The 20,003-nt window shown below is 40.8% G+C and overlaps 1 protein-coding gene across 16 annotated transcripts in view; it reads left to right on the top strand.

Annotated features, from left to right (window-relative positions):
• HYDIN (HYDIN axonemal central pair apparatus protein) overlaps positions 1-20,003 on the top strand; it is a 111,618-nt gene that overhangs the window by 15,088 nt on the left and 76,527 nt on the right. For 14 of the 16 annotated variants that reach the window (XR_005557925.1, XR_005557926.1, XM_039353529.1 and 11 more), the window contains 12 exons: positions 745-863; positions 2,587-2,810; positions 3,488-3,555; positions 5,997-6,232; positions 7,260-7,360; positions 9,348-9,483; positions 9,910-10,074; positions 10,505-10,657; positions 13,514-13,752; positions 15,516-15,768; positions 17,189-17,332; positions 19,274-19,417. Coding sequence is in view for 14 of the 16 variants with exons in the window: in XM_039353529.1 (XP_039209463.1) it covers positions 745-863; positions 2,587-2,810; positions 3,488-3,555; positions 5,997-6,232; positions 7,260-7,360; positions 9,348-9,483; positions 9,910-10,074; positions 10,505-10,657; positions 13,514-13,752; positions 15,516-15,768; positions 17,189-17,332; positions 19,274-19,417 (1,982 nt within the window). In the remaining 2 variants the exon portion in view is untranslated. Of the gene's footprint in view, positions 1-744; positions 864-2,586; positions 2,811-3,487; positions 3,556-5,996; positions 6,233-7,259; positions 7,361-9,347; positions 9,484-9,909; positions 10,075-10,504; positions 10,658-13,513; positions 13,753-15,515; positions 15,769-17,188; positions 17,333-18,765; positions 18,905-19,273; positions 19,418-20,003 lie in introns of those variants that run through there. The other 2 variants (XM_039353538.1, XM_039353528.1) reach the window with 2 other exon arrangements.

The following is a 20,003-nucleotide window of genomic DNA, read 5'->3' as shown; positions in this document are numbered from 1 at the left end:
GGTAGGGATCTTGAACTTTGGTTGCTTTAAGTTTTGTGGACTTCAACTCCTAGAATTCCCCAGCCAGCATGGGCTGGCTGAGGAATTCTGGTAGTTGAACTCCACACATCTTAAAGTTGCCAAGATTGGTGACCTCTGGCCTATGGGATATGATGATGTGTGTCATCTGCTCTTCTGAACAAAAGAAAAGCAAGCAGCATTTTGCATTCTCCTTTACTGAGAATCAAAGAATCACTGTCTTGTGTTTGTATGTAAAGTCTCCTTACTTTTTTAGCAGACATTAAAGCTGGTAACATCCCTTTTTATGGATCAATTTCATCTGAGATGCACAAGGCTTTCCCTCAATGTGAATGCAGGGTCCCACGTCAAACTGTAGATCACATGATGACATGATGACCGGCTATAAGCAGAGGGCATCTACCGGTCCAGTATTTGATTTCTTTCATACAAGCAATGCTGTGCCTCAGTGGTTAGATGGCCTAGACATTGGTATTTGAACAGAGACCTTTTTAACATATATATTTTATTGTGTTTTACCAATCTAGGTGGAATGTTAATATATATTGTTAGTCCACATATGATATGCCATGTGATTAATAAATCAATAAATAGCAAGAAGGCAAGAAGAGAGTGATTTGTGCACAGCAAGGGGCAAAGCTCAAAGCCTCCATTGATCTTGTTGGGTTTGTCCAGAAAGAATTGTGCCACCATTAATTTCCTGAAGATGAGTTATCATTTCTACAGGCCGAGAGACCAGACTTCCTCTGCGTATCAAGGGAGAGGCCATAGGCCCCAAGCTACTTTTCAACTTTGATCAGCTGGACGTTGGGAAAATTTTTGTGGGATCATCCCACAGTTATGAGGTAAGTTCAGTTGTTACAGCAGGGTCCTTGGTGCTCTCTGAACTTGGTTCTTTGCTTGCAGATGTTTCTTTACCCAATTAGGTAACATCATCAGTGCTAAGGATTGTGGGCTTTTCTCCCTGATTATATACAATAGCTTGCCCTCCCAGTGCTGGATAATGATGTTGATGTCAACTCGACTGTTTGCCTGGTGTTAATCCCTGCTTATCTGGATATTGGCTGCTGGAGACAATGTGTTCTCGTCTTTTTGTTTCCTTCTTTCATATTGCCTGTTTTGAATGTTGTGTAAATGTGGTTTATCTTTTTTGTGTATGCTGAGGCTTTGTCTGAATGTCAGGCTTCCGGGAATTCCCTAGAGTTTTTTTTATTTAGCTTGGTCTAGGATCAGTAAGGTTCTCTTTTCTCTTACAATATGTTGGTCACGTTTGCAGAGGAATCTTTCAGGAAATCTAAATGAAAAATTAGAGGAATAATACTTTATTTCCCTTTTAAAGTGCCGAGTTCTTTCTGTCTGTCTATCCTTCACTCTTTTCTTTCAGGCCTTTCCTCCCCACTGAGCTTAAATATTATTTGGCCATCTTTAAACCAACACATCATCCTTATAAAATTAGCCATCCTCCCACTGCCAAAAGCTTGCGAGTCTATCAGTAGATTTATTCATCTAATTTCTTGTCCAGATTAGATACTGTTTCAATTTAAGTGGTTCAGCAGTACAAGCAGTCCTCAACTTCTATGCAATTCAGCCCAAAATTTTTGTTGCTAAGCAAAGTGGTTGCCAAGTGAGTTGTGCCCCATTTTACAATCTTTTTTGGAATGGTTGTTAAGCAAATCACTGTAGTTTTTAAGTGAAACATGTGGCTGTTAAATGAATCCAGCCTTCCCCCATTGACTTTGCTTGTGAGGAGCCCCTAAGAAGGTTGCAAATAACCGTCCCAGTCGATGCTGCAACCATGGCCAAAAAAAATGCCGGTTGCCTCTGGGGATGCTGCAAGAGTCATAAGTGTGGGAACTGGTCGTAAGTCACTTTTTTCAGTGTTGTCATAACTTTGAGTAGTCATGAAAGGAATGGTTGTATGTGAAGGAATACCTACATATATCATCAGTGCAAATCCATAAAAGTAGTGCATAAAATATATAATATCTAAATAAGAATTATATAAAATCCCAAATTTGCCCCCATAGCACCAAATCTCTCAATGTATTCTGAAACAATGAGGTCTTTACAAGCATCTGTCCCTCAGCAGAGGGTCTTCAGGGTCCGCTGGGCCAGGCGCCGGTGATGAAAAGAAGTCCAAGCAATGCTTTCATAGGACATAGGCAGCTTCTGCAAAATAAAAGAGCATGGAGTCAGGGATGCCCCGTTGACAGTGTTGGGCTCGATTGCCGTGCTGTATATTGCCAGAACCACCAATCACAAATGTGGGTCAGGCCAGTTCTGATGCAGTCCAATGTCACAACACTGTTCAAGTGGATACCTTTGAACTGAGGCTTTTCATGCAGCTTAGAAGTAATGAGGGTGAAGTTTCGTTCTCTGAGCTTGTGGGCTGGTTTCTGAACATCTTGTTACCAGGCTAGGTAACATCTTCAGCAGAGTTTAGCACCCAAGCTACAGATATTTGCCACTATTGCAAGTTTAGAAGTAACTCAGAGGCACAAGAACTGTTGGTTCTTGAACTGCCAACTTATTTCTTCCACTCATCTTTCTCCCTTCTCTCTGTGCCAGGCTATCTTATCTAACCAAGGAGCTATTGATGCCCTCTTCCACCTGATATGGCCCTCCACTGTGCTGGGTGCCTGCTTTGCCTTTCAACCCAGAGAAGGAATCATTGAGCCGGGTGGCTATCAGGCCATTCACATTTCCTTCAGCTCCACTGTCCTGGGCCCCTTCTCGGAAGAGTTCAAGTTCCACGTGAATGGATCTCCCCAGCCTGTGACCTTAGTGATTCGGTAAGCCTCAAGCCTCTCCTATATCAGCTAGGCTGATTACTAAGGTAAACCAACTTTCAAAGAGGCATTTGCACTGTGTGGTGAGGTCTGTTAGCCATGTGCAGATTCATATCTTCTTTGTGACAAGAAAAAATAAATAAATTTGAATGGGCCAGAATGGCAATTTTTTCCCCCATAAAATGTTTCATGAGACTCATTGTCAAATTCGAAGCATGTTTTTGCTGGTCCGACAATTATTGCTTCTCAGCTTGTCACTGAACTTGGGGGGGAGAGGAAGGGATTGGAATGCAGACTTCAAAGGATCAAGAAAGCAAGCTGTGAGAACCAAGGACAGTTCACCAGGTGTCCGGCCAGACTCAGAGACACTTTCTCGTAATAATATTTTTCCATCTAATTGGACAATGTGACCTGACTGAGAAGGGGGAGGGGGAATTGGGTGGGGTTTTGCCAGAGCTGGTGTTGCTTGCATGTGTACTGAAATGATGTTCTCAACAAAGTTCTACATTAAGAGTTCGGAAAGGCTTGAAGGTGTTTACTTGGTTGGGTTCGTCAACCTTGACACTCATTCTGTTGGGCATCTGGCAGGATCAATGGGTATTTTCATTGCTTATCTCTGCTGGGGTGGCATGGTTTACTCTGTTTGTATTATTTAAAAATCTCTCTGTTTCTTATTCCAGAGGCTGTGTCATTGGACCTACTTTTCATTTCAGTGTCCCATCTCTCGATTTTGGGGATGTCTCCTTCGGTAAGCCAGTCCTCCAAATTCATTGTGCTTGGGATCCTCTTCACTTTGGCCAGTTAGACCAATGTCCATCTGGTCCAAGACTTCTTTTGCAGTCCCAGCCAGCCCCCTAGAGGGACCCAGGTCCTTCAGGCTAGACAAGGCAAGAAGCTTGCTTCCTGCTGATAATTTGCTGCCTGCTGAACAAAAAGAAAAGCATGCCCAGATGTCCTAAGTGTGCTTCCATTCCCCACCATTCAGTCAGAACTGAAGAAGCTTCTTGGATGAGAAGCAAAATGTTTTCAAGGAAAAAAGCAAGAAAGTCCAGCTGCCTTTTGAAAAGCACCTTTGGGACAACCATGATCTGGATGAATGAGTATCTCCATAGACATGCCCAGATGTTCAGTAGATTCACTTTGGAGACTGGGCAAAGGGACAAAGTTAAGAGAAGGTGAGGGAGAAAGCTATGTACAAGTAACAGGGACTGCTGACATGGCGTGCTTACTCCTTTGAAAGATGGTGTCTGCAGTGGCAAATCTTTTAAGTGACTCAAATGAAGAGGAGGAGGAAGAAGATGGTCCTATTAAGGACTACTCATTGAGAATGGCTTGTCAGCCAGTTACAAATCCATCTGATGGTGATGCTATCTATCCCACTTTTTTCTACCTTACCAAGAAGTACTTTGTGATCTACTTTGCCTTGCTGAAGTCTACTATATCCACAGCATTTCACTGGTTTACTAATTTAGTCACTTTATCAAAGAATGAAATAAGATTGGTTTGGTATTATCTGTTTTTAACAAACCCATGCTGACTTTTATTTATTACTTTACTCGTTTCTAGATGTTTGCAGATCTGTTTTTTGATTATCTTTCCAGTATCTTCCTGGATATTGATGTTAGGCTGATTTGTCTGTAGTTTCCTGGGTCTGTTCCCCCCCCTTTTTTGAAGATGGGAACTACATCAGCTCTTTTCCAGACCTCTGGTTGTTCCCCCAAAAATATAGTACAGTGATTCTGACATCTGCAAACTCCTCTAGAACTCTGGGATGTAATCTGTCAGGTCTCAGTGATTTATATTCATCAAGATAAGACAGGTGTTCTCTTACCATTTTTTGTGCTTAGTTTAACTTTTATTTCTAGTCTGTCTTTTACAGTTAGGTTTTTGGTAGGTTGGGCTATAATTTATTTTTGCGTGAAGACCGATGCAAAGAATGAGTTAAGCAACTCTGCTTTCTCTCTGCTGCCTTTACTTCCTTGCCATATTGTCTCTTTAGTAGACTGACTGTTTTCTTGTTATTTAGATGTTGAAAGAAACTTTTTAAAAAATATCTTTTACTTTTGTTGCAAGTCTTTGTTCATTCTGAGCCTTTGCTTGCCTGACTTCATCTTTGCAGATTTCAGTTTTGTGCTGATATTCTGCCTTAGTTATGTGTCCCTCTTTCCATTTTTTGTACTTGACCTTTTTGTCTTTGAGTTTATCCGAGAGATCTTTGTGCAGCCATGCTGGTTTCTTCTTAGATTTCTTGTTTTTCTTTTTCAGTGGTATTGTGCAAAATTGGGCTTTTATGATCATATTTTTCAGAGTTTCCCAAGCTTCTTGAATTGTTTTCCCCTTTAGGATTTTCATCCAAAGTCTCTTTTCCAAGCTCTCTCTGCGTTTGTTAAAATCAACTCTTTTAAAGACACTGGTATCATTATGTTCTATTGCTTGTGTTTGCATTATATTAAATTCCAGTATGACATGGTCACTCTGTTCCAAGGTTCCTGCAGTTTCAACTCCCTCTATCACTTCTTCTCTCTTTGAGAGAATTAAGTCCTTCTTAGTTCCCTTCCTTAGTTCCTTGTCTGTCCCGCTAGTTCCCTCCTCTACCTTTTGGACAATAAAATTGTCAGCTAGGTTGGTCAGGAACCTATTCGATTTTTCACTTGGTGCAGAATTAGTCTTCTAGTTGATGTTAGGGTAATTGAAATCTCCCACTACATTATTGTAGTGTGTTTTCTACGTATTTTTGTTAATTGGTTAGCAAAAGGGGGGGCATGATTGGTACATTTTTGGGCTGGGCTAGATAGGGCACAAATCTGAGGGCAGGCTGCGTACAGACCTGTCAGGAATTCTGAATGTGCCTTCTGCTCTATGGATATTAACCTTTCAAACCTTCTTCAGTCAGGAAGTGCTTCTATGAAGGAAATGACTGGCTCAAAGACACCCAGCTGAGCTTCCTTGACCAAGGACGAACTTACAAAACACCATGCCACACCATACTGGCTCTCATATCCTTGGTTCTGTCTGATGTCATTCTTGAGCTTTGCCTCCTAAGACCTGCCCTTTATCCCACTATCTTAAAGGGTGCTAGCTATTAAGACCTAAGCTGACTTCATGTAAAGTGGGAGGGTTTGATTTGGTGACCTTGTCCTTTTCAGATCCCTCATTCAGCTCACTTACAACCTCCGTTCTTGCTTCCAGGTTTCCCTCAAACTCTGTCCTGCTGCCTCAGCAACACTTCACTGGTGCCCATGACTTTCAGCCTGCATGTCCCAGGAGATGGTAATGGAGAGCCAAGTATTAGGAGTTGGGATCAAGCCACTGACATCTCAAGGCCAATGTGGAGAAAGACATGGTTTGCATCTGCAAAGCCCAAGGAATTTACCATCTCTCCCAGCTACGGTACCATTCGCTCACAAGGATTTCTGGACATTGAGGTACAAAGTCACTAAAGCCTTGGAACACAGTTGACATTTGAAATACAACTACTTGTCTGTAGAACTTAATTGTGAGGTTAAGATGCAATGTAAAGCCTTCATTTAGTTCATTTAGCGACTGTTACAATGGCACTGAAAAAGTGACTTGTGACCGTTTTTCATATTTAACGACCATTGCAATATCCCCATGGTCACATAATCAAAATTCATATGCTTGGCAACTGACTCATATTTATGACAGTTGCAGTGTCCCGGGATCATGTGATCCCCTTTTGCAACTTTCTGACAAGCAAAGTCAATGGGGAAGCCAGATTCACTTAACAACCGTGTTTCTAATTTAACAATTGCAGGGATTCACTTAGCAATGGTGGCAAGAAAGGTCGTAAAATGGGGCCAACTTAACTGTATCATTTAGCAACAGAAATTTTGGGCTCAATTGTGGTCATAACTCAAGGACTACCTGTAATAGACTTGTGATTGGTTCCCCCAAATTATGATCACATGACCACTATTCTGCCCCTCTGGAAGCAACAGCCCGTTTGGCCCTTGCAGAGCCTCTGCAGTCAGGTGACTTCCCAACAGTGAGGACAATTAACCAGTGGAACAGCTTTCCCTCAGAAGTTGTGGGTGCTTCATCACTGGAGCTTTTTAAGAAGAGAACAGCCACTTGTCTGAAATGGGATAAGGTTTCCTGCTTGAGCAGGCAGTTGGACTAGAAGACCTCCAAGGACCCTTCCAGCTGTATTCTGATTAAAATTGTATAGGGGTTCCTGTTTGACCTAGGGGTTGGACTAGAAGGCCTTCAAAGTCCCTTCCAACTCTGTTGTTCTGTTAGTACAGATGTGACAGGACACACAGCTGAATAACAATAATTGCACCACTTTAACAGCAAATTTCCTGGTCCCTGTTGTGGTCATAAGTGAGAACTAGCTGTAGCACAAAAATAAAATGTAATAGCAAATGCCCAACCTGGATGGCAATAATCTCTCAGCAACATGAGAATCCTCGTTTTCCTTTTCCACTCCAGGTGACCTTATGCTCAAACACAGTGAAGACCTATGAAACTGCCCTGGTAGTGGATGTCAAGGGTAGTGGTGAGGATGTGCTGGCCCTCCCAATTTCAGCAAGGTACTGTTTATTTCATATCTGCAATGCTGTGGCTTCTGTGGTGACTCCGGTCTTTGTATCCATTCTAAACAAGATAACATGGAAGGGTCAGTGAATACGTTGTCAGCGTTTTAGTCCAATTAAATAGAACATCATTCTTAAATGTGATAATTAGAACTGTAAGTATAATAATTTGATTGTATATTCACAGGACTTTTCAATTGTGGCACAAGGATTAAGATAATGAATTTTGATTGATTACATACCATCAAGTGATTGTTGATTATTAGTGATTACATAGATGTAATTTTTCCAGGAGGGTTTGTCCCTAATCAAGTCTTTCAGGTCTTCCAATGGTGCTCTCTCAAGGAGAGAACCAACCTAGAACTAAGGAGAAATTTCCTGACAGAAGAATTTAATCAGTGGATTGCCTTACCTCCAACTCTGGAGGTTTGTAAGAAAAGATTGGACAATCATTTGTCCAGAATAATATAGAGTCTCCTGTTTGCGTAGGAGGTTGGACTGGAAGATCTCCAATGTCCCTTCCAACCCTTTTATTCTGTTCTATTCTTCTGTGCACTCATCGCTGCTGTAACTTATTCCCTGTACTGCAGGTCATCCTCCTTTTCGCTTTTCTTCCTCCTTTCCCAGCCTTAGAACCTTGTTCAGAGTGCTGGGCCTTCACACAATGTACCTGAAGTGCCTTGAGTGAGGACTCTGGTTTGATTTGTTCAGCTCTGTTTGTTTGTGTAAGGTCCTGCCTCAGCTGTCTTCTCAGGAAAGCATAACTCTTGAAACAAGTGTTATTTCAAAAGGAACGTTTACTGAGAGAATGTGATTCTAGAGTAGCCAGGTGGAATCTGAAGTTCCGTTAAGCTAATGCCTGCTTGTTCAAATTCTACCCAAATGCCCCAGTCCATCAGGAACCAATATGCTGGCGTGAAGGTGTTGTGAGAACTCTGAGACGAGAAGGCGATAACAAGTCGTTCCCTGGCAACGCAACCTGGGTAACAGGCGGGAGCTGGGGGAGTAGCCGGAAAGGAGTTCATCCAGATGGCCCATTCCCCCCTCCCTAATTCCCATACAGATACATCAAAGCGAAAGCATCAAAGGCTTCAATCCCCAAGTAATCTTCCCCCTCCCCTCGGAATGGCAGCGTTCCAATAGGGACCTGACAGTTTGTTTCCTTGGCTATCCATGATATTCTCAGGAGTCTTCTCCAAGCCCAAGTTCAAGGGCATCAATACTCTTCCTATCCCACTTCTTCAAAGTGCAACTTTCACTTCCAGAGTGTCACAGGGAATATCACAGCTTTCATATTCCTGATCTTTGTAGGTGTAGACATATCATATCATTTGAATACCTTTTCCTAGGCCTTCGTGGCTATTGAACCAAGTGCTAGTCTGCAGCATATTCCTTGATTGCGTATCCTTTACAGTTGAAGATGGATGATTGTAGGTTTATAGAATCTCCTTTGGTGATACTCACTTGCCTGAACCTGTGGGTTAAGCAGCAGCTATCTTCTAGCTTCACTTTGTTCTCTTTGTCTGGAGATTGCTAAGACATTTTGAAATCTGGTTGAGAAATAGCAAAGGGAATGCTAGAGAAGCCATAACATAAACAAGGCAGGTCAGATGGTGTTCTCAAGGACTTGAGCCTGAGGAAAGTGACAAAGTGTTGCAAACATGCTTGACATACCTCTAACTGGGATTTCCAGATCCAAGTCCAATTTTCTGTGCAACATGGCCTTCACACCTCAAAAAACTGAACTACCAGGAAAATATCAAGGCCCACCCTCTCTTGAGACTTAGGATCAAGCGTGGCTCTGCTTCCAGCAGCTTCACTTTTAATGTGCTATGTGCAGTTTTAGAAACCCACATCTTCAGATACCTAATAACAAGCTGATGAGACTTTTTCAGAATTATAAATGTGCTATTCTCTACATCTTCATTGTGGTTGAGAAATTAAAAAAAAATCTTTTTATTGATTTCTTTTTCTGATTAACTAGATGTCTCACACTTCCACTACATGTGGCTAGCCCCACTGTGAATTTTGGACGTTGTTTCCTGAAATTTCAGTATCAACAAATGGCAAAACTTGTTAATGAAGCTGACCTTCCAGGGTGCTATGGTGTTCTTCCCCAGGTTTGTTTGTATTTTGACTTCCTTCTTTCCTGTTTGAATGTCCTGCTGCTTCTAAAGTGAGCTTTTCATTCACACTGATAGTCTTGTACAGGAGGAAGAAACTGGCAGCACCTGTAGGGGCAAGGTGGATTTAATAATGTGCCTATAGAAAGGAGGAAAGAAATGTTTCAGCCTAGTTATGATCATTTCTTGAACTCTGCTCTTGTTTAGATTTTATTTAAGGATGTTTGGATAAGTTGTTGCTCTGTTGCTCTTATGCTATTAAAAATAACTGCTGAAAAGTTTGCTGAAATAAATTTTCAAAGCTCTATCATGAACAATAAAATAAGTAAACAAAAGACATGGATTTTATTGGAAGAGATGGTGACAACAGAGAAACAGAAAGACTTCAGGTAGGTAATTCTTAGTGCTTTTATCTCCACCTAGGAATATAACAACTCTCCCACCATCTTGTATTCAAGTCCAGCACCTTGTGGTATTATTCCACCGCATGCCACAGTTGAAATCCCATTAGCTTTGGAAGTCAAGGAAAAAGGTCACCAGGAAACAGTGGCCTACATAGCTATCTTTGGGAACGAGGACATTCCCCTGGTGAGTGGATTGAATGAGCAGGAATAAAGAGTGCTTTCTTATACCTTTAATTGCCTGCAATAAGTTCAATAGTTCCTCTGCTGCAGAAGGACAGGAAAAGATTGTAATCCATTGGTAATGATAAGGTCATTGGTTTGCTTTAAGTGGGAAGATAAGCTAGAGAAGGAGAAAGAGGTAGATCATCCAAGTATGCATGAAAATCAACCTTCCTTAATTTAAGTATCTTGTACCTGTGAGGACCTCACTTTCCACGACTCTCTTCCATGTTTATGTTTTCTAGGAAATTCTGACAGCTGTAATTCATGCATCAAGAGTTCACCTAGATTATGGAAGACTATTTTACAATATCCTGACCACTTCCAGCAGTCATAAATCACAATCAACGTTGCTGTGTTAACTTCTGCTTGCTTCTTTTTTCCCCCTGCCATAGAAAATCCAACTGGTGGCTTTTGGAGAAGGTCCTGTTGTTTATGTGCATCCACCTAAGATAGATTTTGGCTGCATCCAGGTTCTGAAGAATGTTTCCAGGGCACTTTGTCTTTCAAACCAGTCTGTCATTCCTGCACCATTTAAGGCACAGATGGTAAGTCAATTTTGAAGCTTATTTATATTGGGAAATAAAACTGAAAATGATAATATTACTCTAAAATTGGCCTGTCTGAATTATGAACACAAATACTGACTTTCAGAACTGTATTGCGGAACTATTTTCCTGTAGAAAAAACATTTGGAACACTTTGAATTATAAATCTTGATTGTTAAACAACCTTTAATGGTTCTTTTTTCTCCCTGGACAGAAAGGATATAATAATAATAAAATAATAGTAATAATAATAATATTGATAATAATAATAATAATAATAACAACAACAACAACAATAATAATAATAATAATAATAATAATAATAATAATAATAATAATAATAATAATAATATAAAATTAAACTGCTCTGGGACTTTAGAATTCAAACAGACAAGCCCCTGCAACATAACACTCCAGATTTAACAATTGTGGATAAGAAAGACAAAAAAGTCTGGATAGTGGATGTGGCAGTGCCTGGAGACAGCAGAATAGAAGAGAAAGAGCTGGAGAAGATAACAAAATACAAAGACCTACAAATAGAAATAGAAAGACTGTGGCAAAAGCAAGCAAGGGTAGTACCAATAGTCATAGGCGCCTTGGGTGCAATCCCAAAACAACTGGAGCACCACTTGAACACCATTGGCATTGACAAATTCGCTATTAGTCAATTGCAAAAGGCGGCCTTACTAGGAACTGCTTCCATCCTGCGACGATACCTGTAATACCATCAAACATCCACATCTGCCTATCCCAGGTCCTGGGTAAGGACTCGATAGGTAGACAAAATGCCAAATCCAGTCTGAACATCTGGCTGACTGTGCGATGATCCATAATAATAATGATAATAATAAAGTTGGAAGGTCCCTTGGAGGTCATCGAGTCCAACCCCCTGCTCAGGCAGGAAACCCTACACCATTTCAGATAAATGGCTGTCCAATCTCTTCTTAAAAACTTCCAGTGTTGGAGCATTCACAACTTCTGGAGGAAAGTAGTTCCACTGATTAATTGTTCTAACTGTCAGGAAGTTTCTCCTTAGTTCTATATATCTTCCTGGACAGAAAGAATTGAATTTTACTTATATCTGCTTAGGGGAGATTTAGGAATGGCTAGTTGGTTGGATAAATTTAAAAAGGCTACTTAAAAAACTAAAATAAAATGGGTGTTCCCTACTTAGCTCTAAATAGTAAAAAACCATCCTTAACATCTGTCCCGAGTAGCCTCAGTTTGCCATATCACCAAGAAAATACTGATGAACCATAGAAAGAAATTCTCTCCATGTTGAAATTAATACAAGAAACAATTGATTTAGCTTGTGATCAGGTTAAAAATAACACAAAGGAGATAAAAGAACAATTTACTAATTTAAATCTATAGACTCAGAAAACAACTACAGAGAAGGAACCAGCAACCCAGAAAATAGAAGGAAAACTAGAGAATGCTGACATAAACAGTGAGGATCTAAAGCACGGGTGTCAAACTCACGACGCCATATAAAGAGTTCTATGTGTTTCTAGTTGCTACCAATGCCTATACATACAGCAATATGTACACCCAATTCATAGCCACATTTGTATCACATGTTTTGACTACTGAATTAACCCTTTTTCTGGGTTTATGCAATGTGCTGGAGGATCATAACCTAACTAAACAGGTTGGATTTGTATACTATGCCAGACTCTCTTAGCAGCAGGTAGTGAGGTCTGTCCCTTTAGGCCAGGCCTCGACAGAAGCCATTTTGCTGAGATAGATGCTGAGCTGCTCTGGAGAAGTAAAAAATAGAACAAACAAAAAGGTATAGACTTGAGAAAAGAAAGCAGAAAAAGAAACAAATCTATCTTATATTTTATCAGTAGTTAACTGGTTGACTGACAATACATGATTATAATATGAATGGTACAAAATATTATTGTAAAACATCAGAAAATCTCTGTCACAGTAACACATATTCTTGCATCCTTTGATTTTGTTCAAGTAGAAAACAGATGGTTTTGATGACCTTAACGTCTAGAATAACCTATTTCCAGTTTCTCAAAATAAATTAATACTAATGATGATGATGGTTTGTTGCACAGTCAACCAGATGTTCAGTCTGGATTTGGCATTTTTATCCATCTGTCAAGTCCTTCCCAAGGATTTTGGAGAGGCAGATGTTAGTGTTTGATGGTGCTAAAGGTCTCATCGTAGCAGCTGTTCCGAGTCAAGCTGCCTTTTGCAATTGTCTGCTCAATGGTGAATCTATCAATGCCCATCTAGGGTTCAAGTGGTGTTCCAGGTATTTTGGGATTGCACCCAAGGCACCTGTGACTATTGATGCTACCTTTGCTTTCTTTTGCCAAAATCATTCCGTTTCTATTTGAGGTCTTTGTGTGTTTTTTTCTCCAGTTCTTTTTCCTCTATTCTGCTGTCTCCAGGTATTGCCACCTCCACTGTCCAGACTGTTTTTTCTTTCTCTTCAACAGTTGTTAAGTCTGGGGTGTTATGTGGCAGGTGCTTGTCTATTTGAATTCCAAAGTCCCAGCGCATTTATCTTTTTCATTTTCTATTACTTTGTCTGTTTTGTGGTCCCACCAAACTCACATCCATTCCAGAAGTGCTACCTTTACTAGAGCATGGCACATCAAAAGAATCTTAAAGAATAACAACTCAATTGTAAAATAAATTTTACCTTCAGGGTATCTTTGATATATTTTGTTTGTTAATTCTTGGTAGTGACAGTACACCCATTTTAATGGATATGACAGTTTTTTTTATTATGATTTAACATATTTGTATTTCCTTAATATGTAACTTGCCTTTTAAAATATTGGGATCTGGCATAGAGGAGTTTATTAATTGTCTATTTTTATTGTATTTCAGGCCCGTACTCCTTCGCAGTGGAGAATTGACCCCAGTGAAGGGGTTGTTCCTCCAGAGGCGGAAATATCACTTACTCTTATTGTTAATTTGGATGATACCGTATTGTTTCAAGATAAAATCAACCTGGCTATAGAGAAGAGTAATTCTTATATTATTCCAGTCCAGGCCACCGGCATTGGAACTACCATTGTCACAGACAAGCCATTTGCTCCTGCCATCAATCTGGGACCCCATTTCAGGTGAGGGTCATTTTTGTCTGTAGCTGATCAGGAGCCAGCGGGCTCTGACTCACATGGGAAGCTCAGTCAATCTTAGGCAAGCCTTATTTCGTTAGGTAAGTAGAATCCAGTTAAGATAGTTCAGAGGTTGCTCAATTGGATTCATTCCTTGGTCTGAATCACGTTCACATTCTTGAGACAAAAAGAGGGAAATTTATGAAATTAGCACAGAACTGGACAAGATATGTTTTACCCTAGATCAGAAGACAGAAGCCAAATTCAAAATAATCTGTAAATTGATAGGTTAGAGAAATGAGTGGAATAGCAATGAAATATAATGAACATAATAATGAATAAAGGTAAGAACAATACAAAGTTCTTCACTTCAGAAAAAAATAAAATGCTAAGATATTGTATGGGAGATACCTGGTTTGATAATTGTATAAATGAAATGGAATTTGGGATAGTATTTCATCACAAACCAGATACAAGTGTGGCCTTTCTTCTGAAAAGATAAGTGTAATCATAAGCTGCACATTCAGAGAAGCTGCAACACATGGAGAGAAAAGCCAGTGAGAAGGCTGGCAGATACTGCCAATAACAATAGATTATTGGGTGCAATTCCAAAACATCTGGAGCATCACTTGGACACCATCGGCACTGAAAAAAAATCCCCATCAGTCATCATCAGCAATCAGCTAGCAGGGCAGAGACAAAAATGCCGGAATTGTCCATAACAGCCCATAAAGTTCTAGCATTAGAGAACTGCATGAAACAGTTTGAATATCAAGCCCCAAATGCTTGGCAGGTTGAGGAACATCAGAAATGCAGGTCTGGAATCAGAAAGTCTTCCAAGAGTGGGGCAAGGACTTTGTTTATCATGCAGCCCCTGGCTGGCTATGCATTTCCTCAGAAGGTCTGTTCCAAATATGTCATTTTAAATTTGAAAGAAGTAGAGTGGGAGAGCTAACTCTCACATTGGTAAGTCTAGTAATAATTTACAAAAAAGTAGCAGATTTCTCAACTATAGAGTCCTCACTGAATTTCTTGCACAATATTGTTTTTGTTTACTATTACGTTTTTCTTAATAAATCTTTCTACTCAGAGCTCTGAGAGGTTTTTGAGCTTAGCCAGTTCCAAATGAGTCTAGGCTGTCACCTGAGAACGTGACAAATATTGGCATTTTCTACATAGAAAAGAATTTAATATAAAGAAGTCATTTTTGCAGACATTCTGCTCTACGCTTTCCAAATACCATATTATTCAGAAAGCTTTAGGTTGTAAATGCTAAGACCATATTTGGAATACTGCATCTGATTTTGGTCACCATGATACAAAAAAGCTATTGAGACTCTAAAAAGAACACAGAGAAGAGCAGTAAAGATTAGTGGATTGGAGAATAAAATATACAGTTGTGGGAACTAGGTATGTCTATCCTAATGAAGAGAAGGACTGGAGGTGGGTGGGGGGGGACATGAGAGCAGTCTGCCAATATTTGAGAGCTGCCACAATGAGGTTGAGAAAAACAGAATGACTTAGAAAAGTAGGGTTGGATGGAGTTGGTAAGATCCTCAAGAAAGATAAGTGATATGAAGCAGTGTATCATATGCTTCATTGATAGCCAAGGTTAGAATTATTTGTGGTGAGTGGTATTAGTGTAACCTGGTTAGATTTTTTTCTCTTATATCTTGTCTTTAATTTATTTGTTTGCTGTATTTTGCATCTGGTTGCTTCCTCTGAAATGGATTATTGTATGATAGGTCTGTCTTCTGTCACTTTTCTAGTTTGGATCCCTGCTGCTATCGTTTCAAGATCACCAACCGTGGGCGTCGCACCCATCAGCTTTACTGGATAACTGAAGGTTTTGCCCCATTTCGTCAGCACAACACCCTCCCTGCCATCAGCGCCAACACCAAGACCATCCTCCCAAACACAGAACCTCAGGGTCCTGTGTTCAAGCTTCAGCCACTGAGAATGGAACTGGCCCCAGGAAAGAGTATGGACATGGTCCTGGAAGGATCTTCTGATGTTCCCAAGGTATTCTTCTGGATCCTGTGCTTGTGGCTAGGTGATCTCCAGAGTTCTTTCTAATCTTCCCTTCCCTATGATGCAAAGTGTTCCTTTGATTGATGGCATGGCATGTCAGTTTCTGGGAATGGTCGGCATCTGAGCAGGCCAGGTGGCTACAATTGCTAGAATTATCTGATCAAGACAATCAGGCCTCGCTTAGCTGCTGTATGTCTATGGAAATTCTCAGGTTGTCCCAAAGGTGCTTTTCAAAAGGCAACTGCACTTTCTTACTTTTTTTGTTCAAAACATTTCGCTTCTCATTCAAGAAGCTCCCTCAATTTTGGATGAGAAGCAAGATATCTTCAAGGAGAAAACAAAGAAAGCCCAGCTGCTTTTTGAAAAAGCACCTTTGGGACTTAGCTGCTGTAGGTGCCATATGGTCACCTCAAAAAAATCACCCAAGTAAAGTTATAAATGTTATTAGATAACATGCTTTGTTTTCTTGCCTGTCTGTGTTTCATTCATCTTTTCTGGGTTGTAAACTATCTGAGTTTTTAAAGCCCAGAGCTGGATTTTTCTCTTCCTCTTTACTCTGAGACGACTATGCTGCTACATTTTGTATCTTTACATCTACTACTGGGGAAATGATGTAACTTGCCCTTGCTCCTGGAGTCCTGAGAAAATCTCCTTCAGCTGATGACCAAAGGGGCCCTTTTCAGCCTGGCCCCCTTTTGAGTAGGACGTGTTAGTGTTGGGGGCTTTTCTGAGCAGCCTCTGGGTAGCAGAGGCTTCTTATGGGGGAAGCCCTTCCCAGTGAGATGGCAGAAAGAGTCTTCATTCCAAAATGGCTCGTGGGCCAGGGAGAAATGAGCAACAGCAGGCAGGATAAAGCTGTTCTTTTTTCTGGGCTGTTTGGTTCCAAGTAGGGCAGGCCAGCAAAAGCAGGCAGAGAGGGGAAGGGATTCTGTTGATTGCTAGAGCAGGAGTCTCCAAACTTGGCAACTTTAAGACTTTTAAGATATTCTGGGAATTGAAGTCCACACATCTTAGCATGCCTAAGGTTGCAAAACACTGCTCTACAGTGGGGATTTCCAACCTAGGAAACTTTAAAACTTGTGGACTTCATGCTGGCTGGGGAATTCTGGGAGTTGAAGTCTACTAGTCTTGAAATTGCCAAGGTTGGAGACCTCTGGCCTAGAGAAGGAGGCTGCTCGCAGGAAGCTAGTGGTGGATGGAAAGCGATCATCTCACTGTATCAGCTCCAAGTCTTGTGCAGTGAAAGAGGAGAAATGTAGTCAGTCTAGAGGGGCACCAGGGCTGAGCAGAGCACCTGGTGAACGGGAGGTTTGGGTGGCAAACTGACTGAAGGAGGCATTTCCAAGGCACCCATGCGGTTTCTGACCAGCTGGCTCAGCCACATTCATTCTGCCGCTCTTTGCCTGAACAGCTGGTTAAAGAGAGATTGATCTGCCACGCAATCATAGGGAAACAGTCTGGAAAAGAACGTATCATGAAGGTTGATGTCACTTGTGAATTCATCGCACCAGTTCTGCAGATTTCCTCCAGAGCAGTTACTTTCCGTGTGGAGAAGGTGAGTGCTTTGATACCATGAGATCCTTCTGGCTTTTGATCTCAGACTAGCCCAAAGACCAGAATTCTGTGAGCCAGCTCCCTCTGGGATATTGAAATCCCAAGAGATTGCCGGTGCTGTGGGGGAAGGTCACTATAGGAGCTAATACATACATGACCAAACTTGAAAAATGAAGCGATTTATTCTGGATATTAAGGTATTTAGGCTGATAAGGTAGTGGTATCTTATATCATCATCATCATCATCATCATTGTTTTAGACATTGTCCATCCACTGTAGGATGAAGGCCACTTCCACCTATTTCCAACTATATGGTCTGGAGCTTTCTTTTGCTAATTGGGCCCACAATACTTGCTGTTGTGGTCTCTCCATCTTGTTTTAGGTCTCTTTTGTGTACACTTTTTATCAAGTGGGTGTTGTGATTCCTCGCCAGCCAGTGGATCTGGCAGCTGAATCTGAGGACTCAGATGAGAAGGAGGGGCCTGGAGGGACATTGGAGTCAGACTCTTAGGAGCACCAAGACTCACACTCAGATGAGGAGCCTGGCCTCTCTACTCACGCTTGGGCAGAGATGCAGCTGTTTTGGGAGCCTGAGTTGGACGATGGTGAGGAACAGCTGGGGCCAATCCCGGATGTGCAGAGAAGAAAGGCGAATGAGACAGAGAAAGGCAGTGGGGCAGCTTCATAGGCAAAGGAAAAGTCATTAAGAAGCCACACCCTGGCTGGATTATAAAGGGGGAAGGTGTGGCAATCATTCATGCTGAGGATTGTGTTTTTGTGGATTGTGTTGCTTGCCTCTGGACATTGAGTCAGGTGTGTAAAAATAAAAGGTTTATTTTTTCTTGTGGGTCCTGCCTGGCTCCATGAAGAGGGGCTTCTTCTTGTGAGTAAGTATTGTTAGTATTCTGTTCTCTGATTCTCCACTAGATGTCAGCAGTTATTTCTTTTTTCAGTTTTTTTTTAATCAAAAAGTTATTTTTGTTATATATTTTTATAATTCCATCAAAAATTCTTTAGGGTATAATCTTGACAGTTTTTTAGTTCCTAGATTTGTCCAGACTGTATTTTAAATCAAATTTTAGTATATCTCTTTCCTCCTTAATATTAATTTGCCGCTTCCATCTGTAAGGGAATGGGGAAGAGCTGAGGTGGCGCAGCAGTTAGAGTGCAGTATTGCAGGCCACTTTAGCTGACTGTGTTCAGCAGGTCAGCGGTTCAAATCTCACCGGCTCAAGGTTGACTCAGCCTTCCATCCTTCCGGGGTAGGTAAAATGAGGACCCAGATTGTTGGGGGCAATGTAAATATATATATACATTGCTTACTGGTGTACACCGCTTAGAGAGTGCTTGCACTTAAAGCGGTATATAAGTCTCATAAATAAATAAATAAATAGTCCCCTCCTTTCACTTCCGGAGATTTTCTTGCTTTGTAGATCTTTCTCAAGGATTCAATTAGTAGATAGAAGAAATAAGATCAGTACTCTCACCAATTCTAAGCATGCTGTTCACCGATGTTCAGGTTCGTGCTCTGGGACTTCGGCTGCAAGTAGCTTGGGCTAGACACTGATCTCACGCTAGCTTTTCTCCTGTCGGGTTCGGAGAGCTTCCCCCAGATCAAATGAAGCGTCGCTTCATGATCAACGGAGCACCCCTCCTTCATGGTCACCTCTTCGGGGTGACTTTGGACCTATCTAGGGTCCGTGGGGAGTGGAGGTCCACTTTCATGCGGCTATGCGCTATGGGTGCAAAACTGGAAGTCCAGAAGTATTTAAAAAATCTAGTAGTCCTTCATTAATTGCCATGGGCCACTGATTGGTTCCTGCACTAAGTAATAGACTGAACTTCAGTGATCTTTTCTAACACTACCAAATTATGATTCTACTTTATTTTGTGCATGGCACTTGCCTGTGTGTGTGATCAGTCTTTCTGTTTTTTCTCCAGAACCCCAGTGACATTTTGACCGCGCAGTACAAGCCTCTATCCTTGAAGAATGTTTCCTCTTTGCCACTCAGAGTTGTCCTTTCTTTGCAAGAGCCCTTTGCCCTGTGTGACATAAATCACAAAACGATTCCAGCTCCTGAACAGGTAAGAGAATTGTCCATCTGAATTCAGTCCACATCCTGAATAGCAGAACAGTATCAGATGGTAGAGAGACAGAAAGTGTTAATTATGGTATAAGAAAATTACAGTTAGGAATGTCCATGAAACAGAAAATGTGTTTTGTTTCAAAACCAAAACAAGCAAACTACATTTTAGAAATTCTGCCAAATTTCAAATTTTGAAATTGAAATTTGAAATTGAATTTGATAGAATATTTTTGTGGCATAGGCTTGGGACAGAATCATACCTGCAGGGATCCCAGAGCCACTCAGGCTGAGTAGGGAAGGTTGGTGTGACTCACCTCTCTCCCTTCTATCCTTTAGTACAACCTATTATCATAATGTATATTTTCAATTTTGTTAATCATTCTAATCTAGTTGTAGATTTAATTTGGATATTTGCTCGTTCATATTGCTAAATTGTTTTTAGTCTATGATTTCTTTTTATATCTTCTTTGTATTTAACAATTGTTTGGTGAATTAGTTGTAGTGTAGAATATATTTCTTTATGAAAGGTGTTTGTTTTTTCTTGAGGCATCATTCCTGGAGATTAGTTTTCTGGTCTTTATATG

Source organism: Crotalus tigris, unplaced genomic scaffold (assembly GCF_016545835.1).
Source record: "Crotalus tigris isolate CLP2741 ecotype Arizona unplaced genomic scaffold, ASM1654583v1 scf7180000018525.42219311030:4301911, whole genome shotgun sequence".
Taxonomy (NCBI): Eukaryota; Metazoa; Chordata; class Lepidosauria; order Squamata; family Viperidae; genus Crotalus; species Crotalus tigris.
Note: the sequence above shows the minus strand (reverse complement) of the source record. Positions and strands in the feature narration are given on the sequence as shown.